General features: G+C 42.6%; 1 protein-coding gene across 1 annotated transcript; it reads right to left on the minus strand.

The window, feature by feature from the left end:
* Positions 1–318: 318 nt before the first annotated feature.
* On the minus strand, positions 319–13,989 carry specc1la (sperm antigen with calponin homology and coiled-coil domains 1-like a). The gene is made up of 16 exons (XM_077601272.1): positions 13,789–13,989; positions 9,561–9,717; positions 9,338–9,476; positions 6,660–8,284; positions 5,803–6,010; positions 4,888–4,961; positions 4,567–4,742; positions 4,321–4,487; positions 3,649–3,770; positions 2,958–3,048; positions 2,788–2,877; positions 2,539–2,698; positions 2,312–2,414; positions 1,065–1,181; positions 913–972; positions 319–808 (listed from the first exon to the last, which is right to left on the minus strand). Exons 2-16 carry the CDS (start codon positions 9,678–9,680, stop codon positions 719–721), a joined length of 3,342 nt encoding a protein of 1,113 aa, XP_077457398.1. The 5' UTR covers positions 9,681–9,717; positions 13,789–13,989; the 3' UTR covers positions 319–718.

Genomic DNA, 13,989 nt, shown 5'->3' on the forward strand with positions numbered 1-13,989 from the left:
GATTTGACCAAAACCTTCAAAATAAAAGCTTTAAGCCCTATTCAGACACAATGTCCAACTCAAACCTATGCTACAGCACTTTAGTTTTAGCTGTTTCAAAATGAGTCTGATAAAACCATGTCCGACACAGCAAATAGCTTATTTGAGTTTATAAACAAACAAACAAAATATGTAATATTTTTCAACTCTTGATTTTGTGCTCTCGTGAAAAGACACTGTTCAGGTTTTGGCTTTGGGGCGTCCGTCATCACACAGGCACTTTATCCTTTCAAAGAAAAGAATCCAAAGCATATATGAACATCTGGAATACTGCAAAAAAAAAAGCAACTGCTTGAGTTCTACACAAAGGAATTCTAAGGGGACTGATATGTTATAGATTTGTAGCGTGTGTTTTCTAAGAGTAGCTTGGGTCTTGTACTTTTGTTCGCTTGCTAATTGAGCAGCCAAAGTGTTGAAAATGTCTCGCAAAAAAAAGGAAAGGCACTGAGGCGCGTTTGTTTAGTACATACTTGGTTCACTTCTTCAAGGCTCTAGTGGGAAACTGCATATTGGCAATATTTGGGGATCTTTCTTTCAAACGGAGGCTCAGTTTCGGTGTGGCAAACTACTGAAGATGTTGAACGTGCTACGCGAGGGATGGCCAAAGTATCCAGTGAGGTACGGTTGTAACGTTGGGGTCAAAGTGCGCCCCGGCTTGAACGGTAGCGCCAGACCCTCGTCAGGTCTCAAAGTATTTGTAGATGGCCGTGACGTAAGTCATGACGTTCTGCCAGTCCGGCCGTTCGGTGTGCACCATCTCGTTGAGGTCCTGAAATGGAGACAAAACTGAGTTGGATGTCCATTTAACTTTTGTTTTTCTGAGACTAATATGCTTAGTCCAAAACATCCATGTGTTTTCATATTAATGCTTACTAAAGTGCATTTGATCCCGACACTTTCTGCAGCCTGGAACGCTAAAGTGAAGTTTCTCCTCTGCAAAAAAAAAAAAGACGAGGGAAAGACTAAGGCCAACTATTTTTATTCCAACATTTCAAGTTTGGGCTTTCCCTGCGATCTGTACTCGCCTTGTCTTGGCTGCTCAGCTCTTGATAAGGGATGTGTGCCGGCAAGTAGGTGTGGAGCACAGCGCAGAATGCCAGACCATCATTCCAGCTACTGCTGAAATTGGTGATGTCAATGTTCTGGAACATATGCCAGAAGATCAGCAAAAAAAGAAGAAAAAAGCATTCCCAAAATATAAACAAGAGGACTTTTCTTCAGCACCACAGTTACAATGTGAACTACACTTATGGCATTAGAAGAATACAGCCTTGTAAACTAAAATTCCTTCTGTCCCAAGCAAAGCCCAGTTTAGAGATTTGTGGGGATGGAGCCATAAAAAAGTAAGTGTCTTTATGTGCCAGACAACATTCCTTTATTAAAACAAGAAATGTAAGGGTGTGGCACAGAAAGATAAAAAAAGGCTTTTAGTCACATATTGTTTTGGTTTCTCTTTCAAAGCTCAAATGAGGGCGATGAAAATATAACTAATTTCTTTAACGTTTTCCTGAATAAGTAAAATAATTCATTTTCTGAACTGTTTATCTTCACAAGGGTAGTGGAGGGTGCTAGAGCCTATCCCAGCTGACACCCTGAATTGGTGGTCAGCCAATCAAAAGGCACAATAAGACAAACAACCAATTATAATCATACCTATTTTGGGATGTGGGGGGAAAATTGAAGTACATGGACAAAACCCACGTTATAACGTCTTAAATTAATTAATTTTAATATCTCTTACTGCCCATTGCAAAATATGTTCGAGCAACACTACTACTACAATTTTATGTCAAATGAGGGCTGCAAAATATTGTCCAGGGAGCTAAAATGAAAAAAAAATCATAATTTGTGGCTGACAGGAAAAACAGTTTTGACTAATAATTTGAAATTACAATCATCACACAAATACTTCCTTACTGTATTTGACTGTGTCATGACCGCCCATTGCACATGTTTTTCATTTTGTTCAATGTCACGCACTTCCTAGATAGCATCTCCGTGGCTATGGTAATATCTAAGCACCATGTCAACAAATATTGCAGATATATTTTGTTTTGATCAGTTCAACATCAATTTCCAATGGAGTCATATTTATTTATAAAGCCCTAAATGGCAACATACAGACCATTGGCCTAAAAGGTTGAGATAAATAAACTCAACCATCGACTCCCAGGGACACATTTTTTGCGTTCATTTCTCATGGTAAGATTTAGAAAAAAGCCAAAATATGAATCCATTCATCACATGATGTGGTTTCAGGACGATAACCTACTTGATAACCCTCCGTTTTCTTCTGGCACCACTTGAGGAGAGCATTTCTCTTGGATCCTCCGTACTCCCGAGCCAGTGCAGATAGAGGGTCCTTCCGTTCCTCTCTTGGAGAGAAAAAAACAACAACAACAAAGAAGTGTTTGTGCTTGCTTGGTGACCTTTTCCTTTGCCGGCCATTGTCACAATCATCTCCCGTCATCTGATACGACGCACTTCGATTCGCCGTACCTTAAACGACTGCGCGCCGTGGGCGTGACGGAGGCCGTGGGCGAAGAGGACGACAACGAGAGCGGCGAGGAAGCGGCGCTCATAGCGAGTAGCGAGGATGAAGATGCTCCGTCTTGGGCTCCAATGTCTCTCTTCATCTCTTCGCTACTTCGGCGGGAAACTACAGCCACATTGATTGGAGGAATAAGGTAGACCGTACTTGGTTGGGTGCATCGTCATAACATGCGCCGTCCGAATTGATTAGCCGACCTGAAATGGACTTGCTGGAGTCCATATTGGAGACCCTCTGGAGGACAGACGGCGGTCGACTGTTTGGGGCTCCTCGGAGAAGGTGCTCGGCTGTAAGTGCAGGATTTTGCCATTGAAGTAACATGCAGTTCAAAATTGGACAGATAAAGGATATTTCAGGGTAAACTCACTTGACATGGAGATGTCCGAATAGCTGGTTCTTTTGTCAGTGAGGGAGGAGAGCGGCTTGGTGGATGATAATGATGTGGATACGGAGTGCCTCTGAAAGAGAAAGGACACAGGACACAACAAAAAGGTAGTAAGATTAGTGCGTGTGCGGTCGATTGGTCGCCGGTCTTTTGGTCGCCGGTCTTTTGGTCGCCGTCTTTTGGTCGCCCGGACCGCGACAACGGGCGACCAAAAGACCGGCAACCAAAACACCGGCGACAAAACAAGGTAAAACAACATGGTCTATGCATCAATAAAAGCCAACAATGGCCATGAGCAGTTTCACTGAGCCGACATGTGAGTGTATAAGAGTTCGTATGTACATGCGTTGTCCCTTTAAGAAGCTACGTCAGTCAGGGTCTTAACAAGTTCTCCAACAAAAAACAATAAAAGTCCGGGAAATTTGGAGCTTTTCTTTAGCCTAATAATGACTAGGGCATTAAGTATGACTAAATAGTAATTCGCAGTTTGTATTTAGGGAATTTGAGCAACGATTTAAATGGTAATTATCACTTACCTTCCGGGCGACCAAAAGATCGGCGACCAAAAGACCGGCGACCAATCGACCGTGTACCAGATTAGTGGAGTCCATTTGTGACAATGTTTTATTTCATTTAGAGAAAATAAAGCACGTGAAAATCTTCCCTTCCGTACCTGTATTGGCGATACGGCGGCAGCTGGGGGTGTCTTCATTGGACTGGGGCTGAGAGGGGTGCGCGGGAGCGGCGTGGCTGGGGTTGTCGGAGTCACGGTGGCGGTGCTGGTTGGCGGTGGAGCTGGAAATTACAACAAGTAAGTAAGTAACGAGGACTGACCCACTCTGTTGTAGTTAGTAGTCTGAAAAGACAGAAGTCAGCGCGGAAAGATTGCAACAGGAAGCCAAAATTCCGTTTTCTGACTTTGACGGTCGACGACATAAGGTCTGTGTGACGGTTTAACTTCGGTCTGAAGAGAGGGTATCTTGAGCCATTTGCGTCGGTATGTCTTTCGTTTCCCCGTTCTTTTTATGATGTCAAGTCACGTTTCCAAGGATATTACGATTCTTTTGGCCGAAACTAGCCTTGAAGACCCTGCTTTCTTCTTTGGAACAGACGAGGCATGGGTGTCATAAAGTGGTAGTTGGAAGATTTCGTAGCCTGAGGACTCCGTGTAATTTCACTGAAGTCCCATTAACTCAGAACATTGAGTTCATAGAGTTAACTTGTTTTATTAAGTTTCCCATGAAAAGTTGAAAAGGCCAATGAAATCGGTTCTCTTGAAACGTCAAGATGATTTTTTTTAGTAAAAGGACGAAGACTATAAAGCAAATTGTAGCGTATAGAGTACCTTGCGAGGAGGCATTGTCAAAGCTCTTGATGAGTGTTTTGACAGTTGGCGAAGGCTCCGAGGAGGTGGAAGATCGACGACTGAGCCCCATACCCTGCCTGAGAGCAGCCAGGTCCCTTTCCACTGCGTTCATGTAGTTGTACACTCGGCCTCTTTCCTCTTCTTGCCTGGAAGTTGGAATACGCGACACTTAATATCAAGAAAATAGAGAAATTCTTCATCAAACATCCTGTTTGTGTAGCATACTTGCGGCTTTTGACTTCATCTAGCTCTTTGCTCAGCTTGTCATTCTTCTCCAAAGACTCCTGCAGACGACGCCGAAGGTCTCCGATCTCCTCTTGCGCTTCGGACTTGATGTCGTTGGCGATGACCACGGCCGTCTGCAAGTCTGCTTGAAACTGACGCCACTCCATCGACTCCTCCTGTGCCGGCGAGGGACAATTCGCATCATTTAGCCACGGTGCAAACATGAAAGCAGATATACCCGCATAACAAAGCTATTTCATATTTCATCATAATTTAGATTTTTTTTTTTTTTTTGCTAGTTGCTAATCATGTCCAACTTGCCCTGAGTCTGCGATGAAGGATCTTTATCTCTCGTTCCATGTCATGTTTCTGATCCTGGTGCTTTTTTACGGAGTCTGTAAAAAAAAAAAGTGGTGACCCTTTATGAGATTATCACATAATAAAGCTCTTAAACAAATCTAACAGACATAAATATGTCATGATAACAGTCCTATCACATGGGAGCCTATTTTAATTATTCATTACACTGCAGCATGCAAGACATACTCATTTATTTATAGAACTTTTAGCCTGTATGTGTGAATGTTGCCCAGTAAGAGTGTAACCTGCTGGCAGTGAATGTCACAGTGCAGTGTGTGTACACTTAAAAGTATTTGTCAAATAAATGCTAAACTCCTCAAGAGGAAAGAGCTTTTCAGTGTGTGTTCATTTGCAGTTAGGTTAAAAATTTAAGACAATAAGCCAGCAAAAACAATCAAGTTTCTTGCTGAGTGTTATATTAAGCGTATTCTACCACCTGCTTATTACAATAGTCATGATAAAATGTGAGTGGATTACTTTGAATTATTTTTCCCCTCATTCTTGCAGATAGAAGCGCTTAGCGAGCTAATTTAAAGGTCTTACAGAAAAATAAAGACAAACTGCAATTTGGTTTGTATTCAACATTGTTAAGTTGCCATTTGAGACATACAAAAGCCTGTATTGTGCAAAATGATTGGTTTGTGTGCTTTGTGTTTATATTCACTGCCCTAAAGTGCAGCTTTGGGTCAATTAAAGCAGGGGTTTTATAATTTTAACAAATCCGTTCGTGGGGAGTGTTGATAAAGATTTTTTTTACTTGCAACTTGAGAAACTTGTCAGAATTGAGTGACATTTCATTTTAAAATTTGGTAGACAAACCTCTGCAATGAGAAAAATGTTTGCAGGAATAAAAGAAAAAAGGCGTTTGTCACTTACTCTCAAGGTCGGTGATGATGAGGTTATCATGCAGCTTTAGCGCTCGGTGCTGCTCTACTTCGTCTTCCAGCTCAAAGATGGTTTCTTTCATGTCGACGATCTCCGTTTCTTTCTCTTGCAGCTCCACACGCTGCTTTTCCAGCATGTGTGCTTGCTCGGTCATCTGTTGTTGCGCCTGCTGCTGGTAGTCTCGATATTCGCCATCAAGCTGATGGCACAGAAGAATGGAATCCAGGTATTGAAATATAAATTAAAATATAGCTATATTCCTAAATAATATTTCAATTGTATGAGGTTATTATTGATTTTTTTATGTGTCGCAGCTGTAGCTGCAGTAGAGGTTTTATAGCCATAAAATAGTTTTTGTGGGTTGGATTGATTCCGATAGCTGAAGGCGTCACTAGGAAATTCATGGACCGCCACTGCCCTAAGTAAATGAACATAATATTTATCAGAGTACCATGTTTTGGCAAGTGTGAGCACCACAGTGTAATGTATACTACTATATATGCTACCCAGCTATAAGTAGCACTACAAGCCCCTTATGACTTCATTTGGCCAGGGGATACACCTAATAGCGAACCTATAAGACAGGAATGGGGAAATCAGCATAGCTTTGGGTATGACTAAGACAAGTGTATGTACTTCTTTTCAATTTGTTATTGATCAGTGTGTATGACAAATAACCAATAGGATTGGAAATAACATTAAAGCCGTTAAAAGAACAATGCAAAGTCTGTTTCTGTTCTTGCTTTGTTTCATTTTTGTGATGCTAATGTTGCAAAGTTAAAGCTAGACCTAGTTGGTGTAACACCATCCACGATAGCCAATAAAATCAAGCTTTGGCTTCCACTAACCTTACTGAGCGTGTCCTGCAGCAGGGCCAGATCGTTTTGCGCCTGTTCCAGTTCATCCTGCGACTTGGCGGCCTTGGCCTCGGCCTCTTCCTTCCCCAGTCGCGCCCCTTCCAGAAGCTGACGGATGTCATTTTTATCGCCCGCTATGTGAAGAGACAGGAGCTCGGCGACCCTCTGCCTCTCTTGCTCCAACTGGGCTCGACAACGGCTCAGCTCCGCCTGGTCGCTGCTCACGGCAGCCTTGTATTCGTCGAGCGCGGCCGCCATGTCCGCCCGCTCTTGCCTCTCCGAGTCCATGACGCGCTCCATTTGGTGGTTCCTCTCCTTCAAGGCTCCGATCATCTCCTGAGCCTCGGCGTTGTCCTGCTCCGCCATTTTCAGCGTGTTGGACAGGTGCTGCTGCACCCCCAGGAGCTGCTCCCTCTCGAAGCGGGCGTTATCCGCTAGGTCGGCGTAGCGCTGCTCCAGCTCCATGTAGCGCCCGCTCTTGATGTCCTCCTCGAGCACGTAGGAGACGTGATGCTCGTCCAGCGTGGAGCGAAGATACTCGATCTGTCGTCCGTACAGCTCCAGTTTGTCGCTCTGTTGGCACAACGAGTCCATGAGGATGACCTTTTCCTCGCCCAGTCGCTCGTTCTCCCCGTTCAACTCTTGCGTGATCTGCTGCAGGTCGGCCAGCTCCTGCAACGTGGCCTGCAGTTCTTCCGAGGTGCTGTGCTGGTTCTCCTCCATCTGATGGATGCGCTCGGTCAAACAGGCCACCGATACTTCGCTGGCGGTACCGCTGCTGCCCCTCCGGGAACGCTCCCCGCTGGGGGCCGACTCGCACTCGGACGACGACGAGGCTCCGGAGGGGGCGTCCAGGGCGTCGTCGCTCGAGGTGACGGCTTGATACACCTCGCTCGATTCGCTGTCAAGATTGTCCACCGAGCCACCGTGCTGGTGAGCGCTGAGGAGATCTTCTAAGGAACCGGGGGCCGATCCCTCCACGGAGGACGTCAGGGTGGCCCCGCCCTCGCTGGCTCCGCTACCCGCCGCCAAATCCGGGCTCGTTGACGTGTAATTGAACAGCTTGTCGGAACCGTCGAGCCTCTGCTCCAGAGAGAACCCCAACGCGTTGAGGCGATCTTTGAGCATTCGATTCTCGCTCTTCAGCAAGTTAAGCTCCTCCCTGATGGCCTGGTTCTGCTCTTGTAACAAAAGCAAAGTGGACTCCACGTCGGCGGCCGTGATGGCCGAGACGGGCATCTTTTCGCCCTCCTCGGCGTCTTGCCGCGGGGGCGAGTCCTTTCCTTCCATGCCCAGCTGGACCCTCATGTCTCTCAGTTCGCTGCGAAGATGTAAAATCTCCACGTCTTTGCTTTTGGCAAGACCTAGGAGGTCATTGACTTTTGTCTCCAGTGCCACCTTGTCGCTGATCTGGCCATCTGATTTGGACTTATTCATACGGCTCTCAGACTCGGTGGAGATCTGGCCGCGAGAGCGCTTGGTCGAGGCCGCGTCGCCCGCTGCCGTCCCTGAGGCCAGCTGCTTCCTGTTAGCTGACGTCCTGGATGTCCGAAGACGGTCCCGAGAAGAATTGGGCTCTTTAGTTGTTGAGGATGTCATGCGCCTGCTTGAAGAACCTTATCCAGAGACAAATGCATAATACGTTTGGATTTTTTTTTTAAGTCAAAATGGGTAAATTGCAGTGATATCAATGATGTTGGAATATGCTGAACAAGCGGCATTATCAAAAACAAACAAGCTGTAGGTCGGTTGCCATCATTTTAGCACGACACTAGGAAATATGACAACATAGCTCATGAGACATCCATTTTGTGAGCATCAAAAGAACAGGGACGTTTCCACCAAAAATATAAGCGTTGTGAAAGCAATGTGTGTATTTCACAGTGGCGGGACGTCAGGGCCTTCAAGGCCTTCTCTGCTGGCCTAAGAAATATCTGAATCATATATTATATTTTGTCTATCAATACTTATTTAATAATTCCAAATTGTCTGTTAGCTTCCTTTCATTGTTTTTCTCCCTGGCCGGACCATTTTAGAAATAACATTTAATTTATTTTTATTTATGTTTTTATAAATGGATTAAAAGAACTGTATTAAAAGCCCTAAATATTCAGTTTTTATAGATCTAAAACAAAGTTTATTTGAGCTTTTTTTTTTCTATGTAAGGGAAAATTTCATCATTTGTTTTTCATTGCGAAAGGAAACCATTTTTCTTTATGTTCCATATTAAAGTGGAAAACAGAACATATTTTTATATATTTTTAGATTTTACAAAATATTTTTTTAACTAAAAACACAAAGAAAATATGGATTAAAAAATTACAATTATTGATTTAAAAGGGGGAAAATCCGGAAATATAATATACATCTATACTCTTCATTTTAATTTGATCCTAAAACAGAAAGTCGGCATTCATGATTTACTTTCCCGGGCCACACAAAATGATGCGACGGCCCACTTTGACACCTGTATTTTAAATTGTCGCCTTCCCCATTAGCCGGTCCGCGAGAAAATAGAAAGAGCTTGACTGCTCCGCTGTAAGAAAAAGGTTGAGGAGTGCTGCTCTTGAGGATTAATCCAAACAAGACAAATTGAACAAAACAATTGAAGTGGCAATTGACATGCAACATGCAGAAGTGTTACCCGCTAGAAATACTGACACACACACCTGCTGCTGCCTTTTGCTTGTTGTCCCCTGTGCTCGCAGTGGTTCCGATCGAGGCAGTTTTCTTCGTTTTACTGACAGCATTACTTGGAACAGGATTGGCGCCAGTTGTTGCGGCTAAAAGATCGTCATTGCTCTTCACCTGATAAAAAAAATAGAAATTGAGTAAACCATTATTTTTTTTTTAAAAAAGTTGCTTTTCCACGACTTTAACTGTCCCAGATACCTTGAGTAGCTGTGCGGAACTGCGGGTATTGGCTGCAGGTTTTCCAGTTCCGGCGGCGGCCTCGGCCTTCGCTCGATCAGCACTCGCCTTACTCACCGCAGGCCGGACTGACTTCTTCATACTGAGTTCTCTGGTGCCGAAACATTTACGTCTCAGTCTGCGCACACGGTAGGCAGGATCAATGGGATTGCATGTCAGAATATAGGGTTATCGCAACAATTTCTATAGGAGGGGAATTCTTTCCAAGATGTTCCTATGAAATAAGGTATGATAAAAAAAAACTGACGGCAGGGGGAATATATGTGCTCTTTTGTCAGGCTGCCCGGGGGAAGTTATAAACGTTGTTCTTCTTCTTGAAGAGACTAACTGAAACGATTATTAAAACTCAAGAGGTCTAAAATCAGATAGATGAAAGTGTTTTGTGATTCAAAAGACAAAAATAATCAATGGTGGATTTGGATTGGAAACAGGCCTAAACACAAACTAGCTTGAGAGTAAAAAGAACTTGCAAAGCCAGCTGGTTGCGATAGACAAGTACACAACCTTCCCTGACGGAAATAATGAATGCATTGTATTTGTTTGGTTAGTTTTAAGAACAAACAAACGATCGTCATGTTTATCAGACACATATTGAATAAAGATACCATGAAACAATTAGCATCTTAGTTTAAGCAATGTGCTTTTTATCCAACCAACTCTACAACGTCTTTTCTTGTGTCTGTATCCGTTTTTGCTACTGCAAACAAGATGGCGCCGCTCAAGTGGCAGCCGGTAGCGGTAGCTCCCTCCGCTCTTGCTCGTTTTGTGTTTTTGCTGTTTTCCTGACTTTTTTTAATTGCATTTTTGTATTTAGTTTTTTTTACCTAGGTCTACAATGTCTTGTGTGTCTTGTGTCTGTATTGCTACTGCAACCAAGAAATTTCCTGAATACGGGATGAAATAAAGTTTTAACCTAACCTAACCTAATATCTAGAGCACTGTTGTCAAAGTGGCGGCCCAGGGGCCAAATCTGGCCCGCCGCATCATTTTGTGTGGCCCGGGAAAGTAAATCATGAGTGCCAACTTTCTGTTTTAGGATCACATTAAAATGAAGAGTATAGATGTATATTAAATTTCCTGATTTTCCCCCTTTTAAATCAATAATTGTAATTTTTTTAATCCATTTTTTCTGCGTTTTTAGTTCAAAAATCATTTTGTAAAATCTAAAAATATATATAAAAAAAGCTAAAATAAACATTGTTTTAGATCTATTAAAAACTGAATATTCAAGGCTTTTAATCCATTTATAAAATAAAAATCTAAATATTATATCTAAAATGGTCCGGCCCACATGAAATCAAGTTGACGTTAAAGCGGCCCGCGAACCAACCCGAGTCTGACACTCCTGATCTAGTGGAAGCATTTCATGTTTAACTGTGACAAATTCCAGCAACTAATGCACAGGCCAACAAACTACACATGTTAGTTAGTCGGACATGAAAAATAAAGACTGTTGTGGAAGGATTCCATCCTGGTCTGAGAAGAACCTTACTTGCTGCCGTGACAGCCAAAAAATTATTTGGGTCACAGCTGGAAGCAAAATGTAAGTAGTTTAGCACAGACTTGGATGTATTTTTGCACAAAGCTTCTTGAAAGGGGAAAAAAGTGTGTCTTAATGATTTATATTACACAGGAAGCCCTTCAACAATCAATCTCCGATTCTGGTCGGTTGTTTTAGCAGAATATGTTTTTTGTAAAGAAGACAACGTCACCAGCTTGAACTGTTTAATAAACGGTAAGTATAAGATTCGCTGACTGGAAGCTGGCCTAGAGTCGTGGCTCATGCAAACAAAATGAAACTAAATTGTAAATCAAAAGAACAAAAGAGCATTCATGGATAAAGACAGTCTTCACATTTGGGGGAAGAGAATGAACATGGAGAGGAAAATGAGTATGTTTAAATTATCAAGCATGGAAACATTGTTCAACTCTTGCTGACACTAAATACTTTTGAAAGTCACACAGCTCCATATTGTTGACAAGCCAGTGTGGGATTACAGTGCGAACAGAGGGAATAATCCTTGTGAGCTCTGGGGACGGACTATTTTTCAAATGCTTTTGATTTTCTACCCAATGTGACGTTCATACTGTAGTCGAGCAGTTTTGGGCGGTAACCGACGTTTTAATTAGTCTATCTTAAGCATTGTACAATGGAAGTTTTCAGATTTCAAAGCTTAACTAATATCGATCAAAAGTAGGAAGTGTGTTCAAAAGTTGACAAAAATATGTTTTTTATTAAAAGGGACTACATTATGGATGATTCATTTAAGACAAAACGTGGTCATGGTTGGCTGGATCATAAATTTGGGAGTTGACTGAAAGTGTGTGTGAAAAAATGAGGATCTGATGATAGTATACTGCTAATGGCTCATAAAGATCCCTCTGCTGTGTTTTTCTTTATTGAAGCTTCAACCGCGGGGAGGCACTTCCTCGCCATAACAACAGCTTCCTGTGATGGCGTCTCCAAAGTAACAACCCTACAAGGCAGACTGCTTGAGAGAGAACACACACTAACTATTAAAGCTCCCAGTCACCTGCTAAAATCTGCTCAACTACCTAAACTATACAGGACTGATTCAAAAGGGGAATGATTGCTGCCAGCCCTCCCAGTCAAAATTGATTGGAAGTCTCGCACTGTAAATAGAATTGAAACACGAGTGCTTAAATAAGGATGTCCTAATGCTGATTATTATTATTTTTTAATGTTTCGCCGATACCAATACCAGTATTTTTTTCCCCCAGTAAGAATAATGCTAGGCTGGCCCGGTGGAGCGAGTGGTTGGCATGTCGGCCTCACAGTTCTGGGGTCCTGGGTTCAAATCCAGGTCACGTTCATCTGTGTGGAGTTTGCATGTTCTCCCGGGGCCTGCGTGGGTTTCCTCCCGGTACCCGGTTTTGTTTATAAATATTGCATAATGCTCTGTTACTATCATTAGTTTGTAAAAAGCAGTCAGTAAGCGGACATATTTGTCTTTTGGTTTCCCCCAAAAACTTATTGTTGTCTGGAAATAACATTTTAATATTTGTCTCTGGAGAACAACACACATTGTGCAAGCGGTCGGGAAGTATTATTCTGAAAATGCATATTCTCAGAAGTAGGAGAAAGACTAATAAACAGTGAGTGACATAAACATTCTTTCTATTATCAGAAGAGTTCAGAAAGCCGAGCAACATTGGTTTCCTGCTGTTTTATGTGGGCCACAAGTAGACATTTTATTCATGTGCACACCCACAGCCACAACATTAGCATCACAGTTAACGCCCTTGACAGTGACGTGTTATTGAAACCCTCAAATGCATTCTTTAATAACTATTGGTTTACAATAAAACGCCGTCGTCAACACAGTATTCAAAAGTTTAGTTTCAAGCCAAATGACCATATAAAGCCAAGTGGGAACGCCATCAAGCGAGTTAGCTACAGGGTCAGGCATGCAGGGAATTTCAGTAATTTAGCTTCCTGTTTAGACAATGGCTTTCAAAACAAAAGCAACCAAGTCTAATTACCTCCCACAACTTTTTAATAGAAACCTGACTGAATATCCAAAACAACGTTGGATGGACCTGAACTGACTCAAACTGGTTAAAGTTATAACCCCCCCCAAAAATAAAGAACAACAAGAAGGTCAGCAGTAAAAGTATCAATCTAAATGTGCATGCTAGTTTTAGTAATTGAAGTAATTTCGTGGTACAAATTTAGTTTGAAACATTTGAGTCCACCTGACAATGACATAAACCTGGCTCCAATAAATAGTTCAATGGTTAAAAGTCTAAATGAATGACATTTGAGTGATGATAATTCCATCAATGACCTAAAATAATCTAAAAAAAACAACAATATACAAATCCCTTTCGATTACTAGTTGTGCATGATTCTTGAGTAACTTATTTTGAAATAATTTTCAGGACATATGCAAGCTATTCTCTCAAGCTACACTCTAAACCTAAATAAATGTTATGGAAAAAACTACTTTAACAATGTCTAAACGAACAGCACAAACAACACGAAAATCCGCCTTGTATCACTAATCAAAATGCGAATTGAAACAGTCCAATCCGTCATTAATTTGACTTTAATTGCTCATGGAAGAAGGACAATGCTAACGCTACTAAAGCAATCGCGAAGCTAACCATGCTAGCGTAGCCGGCAAACAAGCAGCAGCGTCCGCAATAAGAGAGACGACGCACATACCTGCATGGCCTCTACTTTTCCAGTTGGGCGGATTGCTGAATGTCTGACGGAAGCGCGACGGCGGCGGCCCGCCGGTTATTAATCCCAGCGCGAGAAAGCAGCATCAGTTTTTGGAAGTCAGATCACTTGTGCTGACAGCAGCTCGATGATCGTGCGCACCCTCTTCTGGTTTCATCTGCATCACCTCAGCATCACGCCGCA

This window comes from Stigmatopora argus, chromosome 5 (genome assembly GCF_051989625.1).
Source record: "Stigmatopora argus isolate UIUO_Sarg chromosome 5, RoL_Sarg_1.0, whole genome shotgun sequence".
Taxonomy (NCBI): Eukaryota; Metazoa; Chordata; class Actinopteri; order Syngnathiformes; family Syngnathidae; genus Stigmatopora; species Stigmatopora argus.

Excerpts from the sequence above, each read along its gene's own strand:
- specc1la (XM_077601272.1), bottom strand. The coding sequence starts at position 9,680 with ATGAAGAAGTCAGTCCGGCCTGCGGTGAGTAAGGCGAGTGCTGATCGA. Across the intron at positions 973-1,064 it reads AGCTGAGCAGCCAAGACAAG|AGGAGAAACTTCACTTTAGC; the intron begins GCGAGTACAGAT and ends TTTTTTTTGCAG. Across the intron at positions 809-912 it reads TCGGGATCAAATGCACTTTA|GACCTCAACGAGATGGTGCA; the intron begins GTAAGCATTAAT and ends TCTCCATTTCAG.